This window comes from Lytechinus variegatus, chromosome 15 (genome assembly GCF_018143015.1).
Source record: "Lytechinus variegatus isolate NC3 chromosome 15, Lvar_3.0, whole genome shotgun sequence".
NCBI lineage: Eukaryota > Metazoa > Echinodermata > Echinoidea > Temnopleuroida > Toxopneustidae > Lytechinus > Lytechinus variegatus.
The window spans coordinates 25,041,382-25,055,619 of NC_054754.1; the positions used below are offsets into that span (position 1 = coordinate 25,041,382).

The 14,238-nt window shown below is 36.4% G+C and overlaps 1 protein-coding gene across 1 annotated transcript; it reads right to left on the minus strand.

Moving 5' to 3' along the window:
• Positions 1 to 675: 675 nt before the first annotated feature.
• On the minus strand, positions 676 to 6,069 carry LOC121428353. The gene is made up of 3 exons (XM_041624932.1): positions 5,889 to 6,069; positions 2,996 to 4,879; positions 676 to 2,690 (listed from the first exon to the last, which is right to left on the minus strand). Exons 2-3 carry the CDS (start codon positions 4,778 to 4,780, stop codon positions 2,049 to 2,051), a joined length of 2,427 nt encoding a protein of 808 aa, XP_041480866.1. The 5' UTR covers positions 4,781 to 4,879; positions 5,889 to 6,069; the 3' UTR covers positions 676 to 2,048.
• Between the last annotated feature and the right edge of the window lie 8,169 nt (positions 6,070 to 14,238).

The window sequence follows — 14,238 nt, forward strand, 5'->3', positions numbered from 1 at the left end:
ATTATTCGAAGAATTTAACATCTATTCATAATTTAATATTTTTTTTGTAACTGTGAATAATAAATCTTTCAATGGAAAGGCTTGTACTTAAGGTAAATGCACCAAGTTTGAAAATTATCATGGTGTTCTACAACAGGATTGTTTAATATGGTGGTATTTTATTCCATATTCCAAATACTTAGAATGCTCTTTTCTGATTGGTAAAAGTACATCATTAGAAAAATTAAAGCAAAACACAGTAATGAAGTCAGTAAGAGTATGGATGATGGTGCCTATACACTAACAACCAGGGGAGATAAAACTACTTAGTTTTACCTGAATTTTAATAATCACAATTATAGATACCATTTTGTAAAGGAGGAATTTACTTTCTTTCCTTTCTATAATCATAAAAATGAGTTCGTTTGCGATGGGGATTATAAAGCAAATAATCGTCTTTTGAATTCCATGGATGGCACATTCGGTTATTATGAATGTACAATCTCAGCTTCACTTCGGAATGAGGGCGAATCCACATTGACTCTGAGATGATAGGTAGCCCAATCATTTCCACCGCCACGGCAATTGATATTGGAAATTGAAATTGAAATGGTTTGTTAAGAAAATTTAATTGCACCCAAAGGTTGGGTTGCGAGTTTTCTAACAAAGTAAAACACAAAATATATACAATTTCAATAATCATAACAAAAATGACATGTAAAAGTAATAAAATCATTGTTTATTGGTCAAATTAAAAAAATAAGAATATAATAGAAATACACATATGGGGAAAGCAGTAACTTGCCTCTTTTTGTAGTCTACTCCAAAAAAAGGAGTCATTATGTACTCCAAAGGGATTGGTCCCTAGCATCACTCCAAAAGGAGTGTGATTAGGAACTAGACTATAGCTCTTCGCATTTAAAGAGTACATGTATCACGAAAAGGCGAAGAAGAATGGCAAATCAGACCGTGACAGATTTGATAATAATATTCTTAGGATGCAGGAAACAAGAGCAATTTATAAGGACATACAATGTAAACCAATCAGGTACACCTGGCTTAAAAAGAAATAACAAATGACATTAAACCTATGACAGATGAAACAGTTTCCGGCTATACAAGGATAAGTAAGGATGTAGCATAAATAGATTGGATAAAAAAGTATGCCGATTAAACAAAAAAGATGTGCAATTATAATTGGCTTATTATCATGATTTTATTTGGTACATAGTGTCGTTAACAAAAATCAAAATTGAAAGGAAACGCCATGAAATTAGACGATGTAGTTCATTTATTTTTATTAATAAGAATACACCACACTGTTCACTAATCACTAATCTTTTGACAAGGTTAGGTTTAAGAAGGGCCATGTTGGCTTACTTATAACATGAGAATCTGAAAACCTTTGGATCAATGATAAGTGTCATTTAGGAAAGAAAATGATCCACGATGACCCTTTTGTACATTATTTACACATAAAGATTGCTTGTTGAATAGTCGGACTCTGTGTGAGATTACGCTTTGCTACAGCGTTCTGGGGAGCGTTTTAACAACTTTTTTTGTCCGACAAGTTGTCAGATCTGACAACTCTCCTTGATTTTGATTGGCAAGCTGAGAAGCAATGTAATTTACTATGGAAACTGTCGGATGAAATAGGACTTGTTGGATAAAAGGTCAGCACCTCAGTGTACTTAATTGTTGCTGTTGAGCAATGTTGACCGTTTGTGGACCGCCTCACGAATTGGAGGTCATGAAAGAGGGGAAGGATGAAGACCCACGCCCTTCGCTAGTCTCATTATAGTCCTTTCCTCCATTTGTCAGGAACTCATGTAGGTTGAGCACTTCTAGAGGTCATCATCTTGGAAAGCAGGCCCGAAAAAGAGGCTAAATGCACGTTTTTGTATCCTCTCAATATGTTTTCTCTGTGATGCGTCAAGTCCGGGGCCAAGCTGGTGCACAGTAGTACTAGGATAGTACTGCGGAAGTGGGGTGGGTCTACAAACCTCTCCAGAATGCATCTCCGGTGTTGATTTTGTGCTCATTAATGTATCAATTCTTTAAAATGACGTTTATTGCTGAAGGAAAATCGGTGGTATCTTGACTTTTCCTGCAGAATTTTTATCCCTTCCAGGACACCCTTTCGGTTCTGTCGATAAGGTAGGATGGTGACCTGAACCCGATTCGCACGATAAAGTGTGTCTCAACTTATGATGTGCTACATTCACCGGAGGAGAGTGTAACGGCATGTCCATCGTAACCGTTGCATCTTTAGAAACTTCTGTCCGGTGCAATGGGATGATGTCCAGACGTCTCTGCGTTCCATTCTCAGAGACAACCGGAAGCTTCTTAACCAGGTGCTCTTCAGGGAAGAAGACATTTCCATGTCCTGATGATCGAGATGATGGCATATGGTTACCTGGTAAACTGGACGGAGAAAATGGTACAAACCTCGACCTCGATTGGGGTACGGTTCCATGATGCATGTCATCGCAAGGTTGATACTCATAGTTGTCCCGGTGGATAGCGTTGACACCGAAAGCTGGGGAACCCGGCGGCGGTGACGTCCGGATAGGTAAAAATACGGAATCGGCTGGGATTTCCTGGTAGATGTCTTGTTTTGTGTGTTCACTTGGTAATGGTGGCAGAGGCATGTACTTCCGGTTGTCTTGGTTGGTCAAAGAGCTCTGCTTCAATAGGTGTCTGCTCGGTGACTTGAAGAGACAAGAATAAGGAGATTGAAATTAGATTTTTAAAATTAGTATAATTACTTATGCACTTGGATATTAATTTTAAGATTGAAATGATAACTTCACTAATCCTTTGACAAGGTTAGATTTAAGAAGGGTCCATGTTGGCTTATTTATAACATGGGAATCTGAAAACCTTTGGATCAATAATATCTAAAGTATCATTTAGGAAAGAAAATTTATTTTGATGACGCGGGGTTCAATCTTGATTTTGGTTATCAGATGATTGAGCAATCGGTTTGAAATAATACCTATTTAGGGATACTTACGATAGATAGACGGGATCTTGGAATGGGTACTTGGTAACCATTGTCTTCTGTGACATCGCCAAGTTTCTCGTAGAATGACTCCTGTCCATCCGCAATGGCCTGTCTCCAGTTCCTCTGCGCCACTCCGTGTGATTCTAATGGGGTAGCTGGTGAGTGCAGAGGCATTTGTGATGTTGATGGTTGACAAGGTGGGTTCCAATCTGGGTCGAATGTCATATAGAATTCATTGTTGTCTGGTCGTACGTTAACATCCGCCAGATCGCAGGATCTAGGGGCAGGTAAATGTAAGGATCTTCGGTATAATTTAGCATTTTTAGAGCCACTTGGAACAGTGTTGTCAAAAGAGTTGCAAGACATGGTCTTCCTAACAGGCTTGGAAAGAAAAAGCGCGTTGTTTTTGCTAAAATTACGGGATACTATATCAGGGTCAATGTAGCCGCAATCGGAATGTTGGGAACTGGTTCCTTGTGTCTTGGATAGAAAAGCGCGTCGTTGTCTCAGACCAGCCTTGTCAAGCTGCTCATGTGAACGGACATTTCTGTTAACTGTACCTTTCATTAATCTTGCCCGTGGAGTATCAAATTTACTAAGGTCAGGCACGCTATCGTACTGCATCGGTTTTTCCTTGAATCGTCTAAGTAGACTTAGCTTTGGCATTTTATCAAGGAAACTTGAAAATGCCGTTTTCTTTGAATGTTTGTCCTCCAATGCTAGCATATATTTCCTTTTACATTCATGGTGCGGAATAACTCCATTCACTCTAGCTGACCCATTTCTCTTCATCTTGTTCTTTTTCTCACTCCGCGTCGCCCGCAAACCTTCGAACGCATAAGAATCGGACAAGGAGCGACGTCTATGTTCAAGAACAAAATCGTCCAGGTTATTTTCGTGGGTTGGTGTAGATTGACTCTGAGTTCTTAGTGATCTATAGCCATAGGCCAGCGGAGTAGAAGTGGATTCCTGGTCCCACTGCTCACGATCAGGAGTCACAAAGTTACGCTGATACTCGCCGGGATGGCTTAAATCACTGCTAGTGGGCGACGCTAACATGCAACTAGACGTCCTGAGTCTAAAATCAACATGGTCAAATTGAAAATTCCCCATCCCCGGACTAGTGGGTGTGCTCTTTTGCAGAGACGGTTCACTCAGTGTTCGCGAGGCGCTTGTCCTTCGCTCAACTGAACTTGCGGAACATTCTGAGGAGTTGGCTTGATCAAATGACTCTCGCTTACTATTTTCAGGTTGCGTTGGATAGTGCAATTTAGCTGCATGTGTATAATAAAGGGTTTGAATTCGAGCGGGACTTGTATTGTTATTATTAGTATTAGTATTCTCAGAAAGAATGTGTTCTTGAAAACCAAGAGGAGGAAGGTTCGGTAGTGGGTCCGTTTGAATTTGGGAATCACGCTTGCATGGTTTTGGATGGGAAAGCCTATGAAGCTGATCAAGTAACTTGCACAAACCTGAATAATCATCAGGCATTCCAGAGTTCTGGCAAAGCGTCGTTGGGAAAAAAACTTCTCTACCACTGTCTGAGACTGGCTGAAATACGAAGTCAGGGGAAATCTGACCGCCTGGACTTTTGTGACAAGAAGAAACACAGTGACATCCAAAATGGTCATTCCCTTTGGCGTCTCTTGGTACTTGGTCAGTATCATTCTGGTCTTTTGAAGAACAGTCCACTTCAGTATATTTCGTGCATCGTTTGGTTTTGTTGCATTGCGCTCTAAAGCGACGGATAATCTTAGTTAAAAGAGGCGTTTCATTACCCTTCGGATCCATCATTCCTTCGCAAAAATGCACTCTCTCGGGTTGTTCCAAATATTGATAGCTGTAATTTGGTAGTGTGATCAAAATCGCTGATCGCAGAAGTCAATCAAAAATCTGAAAAAGAACAAATAGTAAATATGCATTAACAGATTTAAATAAAAAAAAGAGGTAAAGCAGATGGCGATTGCGCTCACGACAAATACATTTTACGAAATTGAAATATAAAGACCGATATCATTCTTAATGATAATTTACAACGACCTCCTTTCCTTTCACATATTCCAAACTTCTAATTAGAGGTATAGGTTTACCGGTTACTTCAACGTTCACCATGTTCATGATAATTAAGAAAATATTGAAATTTATTTCACATTCGAAATATAGGTTCATGTCCTTTTCGTTGCCTACTAGATTATTAAAGGACAAGTCCACCATAAAAAGAGAAAAATCCAAAAAGCATAACATTGGCATTTTCATCAAAATCGGATGTAAAATAAGAAAGTTACGCTATATTTTAGTTAAGCTTAATTTCACAAAATAGATGCACATTGGGTCGGTATGCAAATTAGGTGACTGATGACGTCACCCACTGACTATTTCTTTTGTATTTTATTAGTATAAGAAATATTCTAATTGTCCTGGGAAACAAGTTTTGTTCCTCCCAGAACATTACCATTGTGTTAACATTTAATGGTTCAGTCAAGTTGCTTGATGGATATCATTGACTCTCTCAGTTGCAAGTCACTGGGTTGTGCATATTAATTGTTTTTTGAAAAATAAGCGAAACCTTAAAAATCACAACTTTCTTATTTTACAACAGATTTTTAAGAAATTTTCAGTGTTTTGTTTGCTTGATTTTTCTATATTTATCCAAATCAACATTTTTCCGGGGTTGACTTAACCTTTAAGTACCAAATAGTATGATTGAATGATTGTTACAGGTAAAAAAAACAGGCAGTCCATAAAAAAACAAATATTAGCGAGTAATATCGCTCAGTACTGGTAGTGCAGTCACTATACAAGCACTGTAAGTGCTAAATTAGCACTTCATTTTATACAGTGTACGCCTGGGGTCGAAGAGCGAAGACTCGCTATTGACGAGGGTACATCAAAGACAACCAACCTCATAGGAGCTTTAGTACTTCGAGTAGTGAAATATCCTGGACTTCAAACTTCCCAGTCTCAACAAGATAATGTTAAAGTGCTAATTTCTGAAAAGTGTAGAAAGGCGCTAAGCTCTCTCGCATCAACGGAGGGTAGACACAACAAAACGATCTGCCATGGACAACTCTGAAGCGTTAGTATCGTTGAGAAGCAAGATCTAATCTATCATACACTGACATAAAACCTCTCCTTATATTCCGAATATTTTTTTTAACAATCAGACTGAATTCAATTTTATTTAAAGAAAAGACATCATCAACCTTGCTTTTAATCTCGTCATTAGAAGGTTCATTTTATACTGCTCTCCTCCTGCCCATGGCTGTAGTTATCAAAATGAAACCATATACGTGTAAGGAAACTCACGTCACAGGCCTACATAGTCCGGTAGAGATTTTCCATACCTGAAAAAGTTTTTATGTGTAATATGTACATTATTTGTCATTTTATATCGAGAATGCCCGAAAAGAAGAATGATACAGCAATACCATAGTTTTCTATAACGAGGAATTAATTTATGACATTATTTTTTGCTCTTAATTAAAGTAATTGTTTTAATTAGCATAATCAGCTAATTATCAGATAATATTATATATATTTTTATGTCAAAGTACTATCTATATCGGCCTGAAATTCATTATGACAGTAATTTTCCCTTTTAAGCAATGACGATGTCTTAATTAGAATAATTAGCATAATGTACTAATTAACATCTATGTGCAATATATAAGTATATATTCCTTTGTTAGTTTATATCGAGAGTGCCTGAAAACATAAAAAATACAACTCTACTATGGTTTGCGGTAATTAACATAGCGGTGCAATACATATATTTCTTTGTCACTGTAGTTACGGTTGTTACAGGCCTAGATAGGGTTAAGAAGCCATATATCCCAGTTAAAATTACTTGTTCCTACAGCCTTATACCGAACTTATTACATACTCTGTGACTTAAGAAGCCATATTTTTAATTGCAATAATGGCCCAGTTAAAATGACTTGATCCTGAAACTTATACCAAAAAATTTTCGCGAGGAATTGTGTGATGACTGCTCACCTCTTCAGCTCGATAATTGAAGGAGAATGAAACCTTTGGAACAAGATAGCGTGTGTAGAAACAGAAAAATCGAAGAAACAGATCAATGAAAGTTTGAGAAAATTGAATGAAAAATAAGAAAGTTAAGAGCATTTGAAGTTTAGATCGATATTGTACATGTAGATCCTCCTATTGGCAATGCGACAAAGATGTGTGATATCACATGCGAACAACTTTCGCATTGCTTTTGTGTATATTTCACTTAAAATGCCTCTTTTATCACATCTGTTTTGTAGATCCTTAATTCTTTCTATAGGAGGGCTTGTAATACAGATTTTCATAGAATATGTTATGGATAAAAAGTTTGTATCACCATAAGAAAGAGGAAACTTAGCCATTTTTGGGGTATTTTATAGTCCATCAAAGGGAAAGTTGTTCACATGTGACATCACATATATCTGTCGCATTGCCAATCGGAGGATCTCCATAGCATTAGTGATCGCAATATTCAAATGCTCATAACTTTCTCATTATTTATTCAGATTTTCTCAAACTTTCTTTGATCTTTTTCTTTGATTTTTCTCTTTCCATACTTGTTTACTTGTTCCAGGGTTTCATTTCCCTTTAAGAATTCCTTGGGTAAGGAGTAAATACTAACTTTAATTGTAATGTAGAACTTTGCTGTCGAGTTGATTACTTTACTCTATTTGAAATATTTTTTTTTTCATATTTATACTTGTCCTTAATTAACTTGAGCGTGGTACAATGTCATGTATATAGGAAGCCCTAACGACAAGCTTTGCTTCTTTGTACTTCTTGACCATTTTTTTTACTGTGTATTGTTTTGATTTATTGTTCTTTAAATATTTCTCTGTATATGTATCTTGTTTTTAAAGATGGTTGAATTAAATGAATGAAATGAAATACCCCTGTATAGCACGTGAATTGAATGCACCTGTACAGATGAAGGAGAGACAGAGAGATTTAAAAATTAAAAGTAAAAAAAAATATACACTTCCGTTGGTTTCCGCTGGTGGCATGTGCAAAACTATGTGAATGAAATCAATGTCTTGAGCCCCCCCCCCGGTCTAATAATGTTATTTTGACGGGCGGAAAATTGTACCTCAATAAATAATAATGATTAATATCTAGCTTTTTGTGAATAATTTTTAAATGCTTTAACAACCCCCCCCAAAAAAAATGATTTTTTTTCCATTTTCTCCCCTTCCACAGGGTTCTTTATTTTCAAAAAGCATAGTTACACTGTATAAACATTTACAATTTTTCAAACAAACAGTAACTAAACATGGTATATACATAATTCATAATACATAGACATGAAGTCAAACTGTCTTTTTGTACAATCAAGTTGTCACAGCCAAAGCAAATTTGGCAAGAAAAGTAAGAGAGCTGATACATATATCTAAGAAATAAACACTGGTAATAATTATGTTTGTTAATGTGACGGATTGCCAGCTTGTTCGAATAAGTTTCTGAAACGAAACCATTTCTTTCTGAACTTATTTGCTCTGAAATTTGTTTCATAAATAATTTTTCCATTTCATAATAAAGTTTTAAGGCCGATATAATTGAGGTAAATGAAGGTAACTCTTTTTTTAATTTGGCTAAGTATATCTCTTTTCTTATGATCATCATGACACAGTTAAGAGCATTATCATTATTACCACAAAATCAAACTATTTGTTTTCATTCGTTTATACGATCACCTCTCGAGTATTTTTAAATATCCATGATTCTATTCTCGACCATATTACATTAGAATGAGTACAAAGTTAAAATATATGCATAATTGTTTCATCATTATCAATACAAAAAGTCATTTCATATTTGTTACTATACCAAATTTCAACAGAGAATCTTTCATATACAATATTTTGTTTAAAATTTTAAATTGAAACCATCTTATGTTTATATCCATTGTTGCCTGAAAAGGAATCAAAGAAACAGCTGCTGCATCTCGAAAACCTAACAGACCTTTCCAGCTGACAAGAGCCTTAGATCCTTCAACTTTGAAGTTGACAAAAAGAGCAGTAGGCCTATATATTTGAGCAACCTACACACGCTTTAACAACAAGCAGAGCTTCAGGAATCAATCTGTGGGGAAAACCAGACCTAATTGCGTCACAAAGACCGTAAGACTGTAGAATATTGATTGTATACCATGAGCGCGTTGAAATTCTTATGGAAAGAAAGTACCATATGTTCGAAGAATGTCATGAACAAAGTGTATTCCTCGAATCGTAAATCCCAAGACCTGAAATAGATTGGTTTGTTATTCATTTATATTCGAGGTTTATTCCAGAGAGGCTGACAGGCTATGTTATTAATTAACAATTCAAGCAAGTCTGACCAAGCAAGTAAAACTTATTTACAAACTGGATTCTAATTCGTGTCTGCCAATGTTCTGTAATAATGTGAGCCAATGTACAAGTGAAACTTGTGTGCTGGATTTAAGAAAAAAATTGAACAAATGAAAAGTAAAATTGTTTTGAGAATCATTTAAAAATCGTCTTAACCCCGCCTTTATCATACAGTTGACACATTTGCCTTCTACTTATTTTATCAGGTTTGTTTCACCATATAAATGCATAAAATTAACGATTTTTTAAAATACATTTCATTATTGCCTGACTTGGTTCTGGAAGTGAAAGCAATAAATAATTCAATTTCGGTACCAACAAAGATTTTACTACAGTAATTCTTCCCAGAACGGTTAAAGTTCTTTTGGACCATGAGACAATTTGACGTTTTATTTCTTTATTTTTATTCAGTATAGTTCTATACTAGATTAACAGAAAATTCTATAACCAAGTACCTAGAGTAGGCCTCTGATGCACAGAAGTTAATTGCTTTTTACAAAATTTATTTTTCCCTATCCATATTGCATAAGTTTTTGATATATTGACCTTGAGGACTTTTTTTTTTCAAAATGACCTAATATTTCAAGTGCACCTAGTAAATCTTCTTTTGAACCGTTAAGTGTAAAAATTGTGTCGTCAACATTATTGTTGTAGTTTACTATATTTTGCTGCCACATGTAGACCAAGGATACCAATGATAATGAAAGTTCCTGATATTTCGCTAGCAAGTAAAAAGAGATGGGGGTGATAACGGATCTCCTTGGCGACGTCCTCTTCTTATATTAAACTGTTTGTATCTTGACAAATGAACTGTAAGATATAGATTCACCCCTCAAAAGCATTATCAGAGTTTCAAAAAATAACTGGTCATTGATAGAAAGTTCACAATTTCCAACAATATTATTGTTCTCATCGAATATCACCTCATTTGTAGCATAATATGTTATTGTTTTGATAATCCTGTAATAAAGAATTGTTGAATTTCCCTATACCAGGCCCCCGCTTTATCTTGTTCATTTTTAAACTAAGGAGGACCAAGGAATGGTCTGTTCGATAACCTGACAAAATTTCTGATTTATGGACAAGTGATAACAATTCTGAAGATACAAGGATAAAATTTAACCTTCCTTGCTTAAAAGGGTTTGACTGACGCCACGTATAATACCCTTTTACCGGATACCTGATTATCCATGGATCACATAAATCTAAATCATTTTTCATATTGTTAACCTGACAGCTTGCTCTAGGATTATCCATATGTAAATAGTTATCGAAATCTGTAGAATCTGGTCCTGAACGAGGTTCCAATCTCCACAAATTATCACATGTGGATTTTCGAAATCAATGATGATATGTTGTAAGTCAATGTAAAATACTGGACTATCAGCATTCGGGCCATGTAAAGAAACTAATGTAATATCATACTCATATGGTGTCAAGTCTATATAAGGCTATTAAATATCCGTTATCGTCTGTTCTGCTTTGGTAGACTGTTACAGTAAGAGCATCTTTGAATAGAATTGCAGCACCTCTGGAGCTGGATGTATGATCAGAATTCATCCCCAAATTCTACATATTTCTGTTCCTTTGGCTTGGGTGAAATGGGTGTCTTGTATACAACATGCATCATACTGTTAAGATTTCTGATATACTAGTACGTCCTCTCTTTTCCTGTCATTCGCCAGACCGTGGCAGTTCATTGAAATAAAAGAAACATCACCCTGCATAGTATACAAAATCAATGGCGAAAAAAGACTGCGAACTACCGGTACTTGTGGAAGATTTTTTTTAAATAATAATAATAATGATAATAACAATAATAATGATGATTTGGTGTCATGATCCCATGTGACCGCAATACTAGACTGAACAAATCCGGGCGGTGTTTCATAAAGCTGTTCGTAAAGTTATGTACAACTTTACGCACGACTGGAACCTGTTCTTTTGTGCTGAAATGGTCACAGTCATAAAAATGCGTTGATTCATTCGTAACTTACGAACAGCTTTATGAAACGGGCCCCAGGTTCATCCTGTTGATATATCTTACGTAGATATTGAACTAGTGAGAAATAGTTTAAGGTGGAAGTTGTAATCGGTAAAAATGCTGTTTGAAATATCTACACATGGACACCCTGAATCGTGCAGAACCACGGCAAGGCAAGACTAAAATATCAAAGAGTTGTCCGTCCCATTAGATCTGTCGACAGATGGATAACTCGGGAGTCATGGTATAATGTTCTCACTCCAAATGATGTAACAACGAAGTGCACCAACCTTATGTCGATGGTTCAAGAGCAGTTAGACATTCATCTCCCAGCAAAACAAGGTAGATTTCACAGTATAGACAGACCATGGATGACATCCCAAATGAAAGCCTCATATCAATCAACGTCAACGTGCCTTCGCACGTGGGGACCAGTGGGGACCGCTGGAAATACTTACGACGGAACAAGATTGCTCGGTGCATTGTAAACATTGGCGGCGGAAGCCAGAAAATTTAGGGAAAGAAGTTGACAAGAAAAAAAAAAGGTTATCAAAACAAAATTTAGGGGGGGGGAGGACCGTCCCCCCAACTAAAGTTTAGTTACCCCCGCTTCCGCCGCCTATGATTGTAAAAGCCAAGAAAGACTGCCACAGCACAAGAATTAGTAAATTGAAGAATTGTAGGCCTAATCTTTCAGCTTGGTATCGTGAAATTAAAATACCCAGGGTACGATATCTGCACCATCCATCAGTATTCCAAATCTTGATGAAAACCCTGTTGGTAGTGGTAGCGAACGATATAAATGACCATTTCACGCATTTGATAGACCTCTGATATACCGGCATTAGATACCTGCTTTCCTTCCTTCTAATACTGAGTGTCCTGGTGTTAGAAGGTGGGATGTCTACTTTCAGCTGCGTAATTTGAAACTTCATGAAGCAGGAACTACCAATGACCTACCCATTCGCATAATTAAAGAGTTTGCCTTTGAGCTAAGTGATCCCCTTACTAATCTCATTAATTCATCATTCAGACTGGGTGATGTACCATCACAATGGAAAGCCTCAAATAATTACCTCAATTCCTAAATCTAACCCTCCTACTATCAACAATCTTCGACCCATCTCCCTCACCAATTACTTTGCCAAGGTAGCCGAGTCCTTTGCAGGTTAGCGGCTCATTGAGGATATCGCTAAGAACATAAAGATCAACGTCAATTTGGCAACCAACCAGTGAGGATTATTAACTGTGCATTACCTTGTCGGTTTACTCCATAATCTTTATGAACATTGTGAAAAACCGAAGAGATATTAACAGAAAGGCTTTTGATAAACTGGACCATACATCGCTTGTCAATAAGCTAATGAATCTTAAAGTAAGACAATGGTTGATTGATTGGAGTGTATGCTTTCTTGAAAAAAAAGGCTCCAATGCGTTACGTATAAAGGAATTTTATCAGAGTCCAAGTACAATTTTTCAGGTGTTCCACACGGTACTTAACTGGGGCCCATCTTGTTTCTTATCATGATAAATGATGCCCTCTGCGATGGTACTAATCTATCACATTTCAGGTATGTCGATGAAATAACAATAGCAGAGCTACTTACCCATGGTCAGGATTCAAACCTTCACTCGTTATTGTCAGATTTCCACAAATGGACACTTAAGAATCGAATGCAAATGAATCCATCAAAGCGTATCTCAATGAGTGTTACTTTCTCAAAGAACCCTCAACCCTCTTATGTGCTCTCGATTGATGACACCTCCCTCACTGAAGTGTCCAGCACTAAGATTCTAGGTGTAATAGTGCAATCAAACCTAGAGTGGGACGAACATATTTCCCAAATGATCAAGAATTGCCACAAGAAAATGTATAATGTTAAGGACCCTGAAGCAACATGGAATGTCCATAGATGACCTAAAGACGGTATACGCTGGATACATTCGCCCTCTCCTTGAGTACTGCGCCCCTATATCTTTCACAGCGGTTTGTCAAAAGGCCAATCTTTGACTTTGGAAAGAATCCAAATGACTGAAATGAGTGTTCCGGATTATACTTGGACTTCGGTATAAAAATTACAAAAGTGAATGTAATTTGATAAATCTCCAAATCCTCGAGACAATAAGAAGAAAGTCAAGCCTATATTTTGCTAAGTCTCAAAACAACCTATCTATTCGAACTGGCTCTCCCCAAAGAGAAATAACACCAAACAACTCTGTCAAAGTCTCACCTATGAACCACTCCAATGCAAAACGAAAAAAATCCAGAATAGGCCACTCCCCCTACTTCGTCGATCTGTTAAATGGCAAAAAATAACCTGCATTACCGTCACCGTAGTTCATTTTTTTAATGTAAACTTCTCAATAATCAAATACACACCTTCTTGTCGATCTATTTCTTTCTGATTGCCTGTAACTTTTAGAGTCTGCTTTCCTTTGTTCTGTTAAAACCCAAATAAATTTGTAAGTTTATAATCATTTATGTATTTCATTTGAATCTATAATTCCATTGATTTCTTTTTATTTATTTGATATAACACATTTCATCCATACTCACTTATCAGTTATGAATCATCTAATATATCAATAATAAGGTTTTTGTTGACCTCCTGAATATGTTTTTTTTTTACTTACCAATTAATTTCATTATGCATCCTTCCTGCACTCTAAAAAAGATTTACCCAATATTGGGTAAAATGGGAACATGCGTGTTGGTTGGGTAGAAAGATACCCAATATGTTGTAAATTTTACGCAATGTTGCGTTGAAATAGCCCAATTTTGGGTAAAAAAAAATACCCAGCAAACATGCATGTTCCCTTTCTACCCAATTCGGGTAAAATTTTACTCAGTGTTTTTAGAGTGTGTCTATTTATGCAATATTTGATTTAATGCGATTTATTCACTTACACTC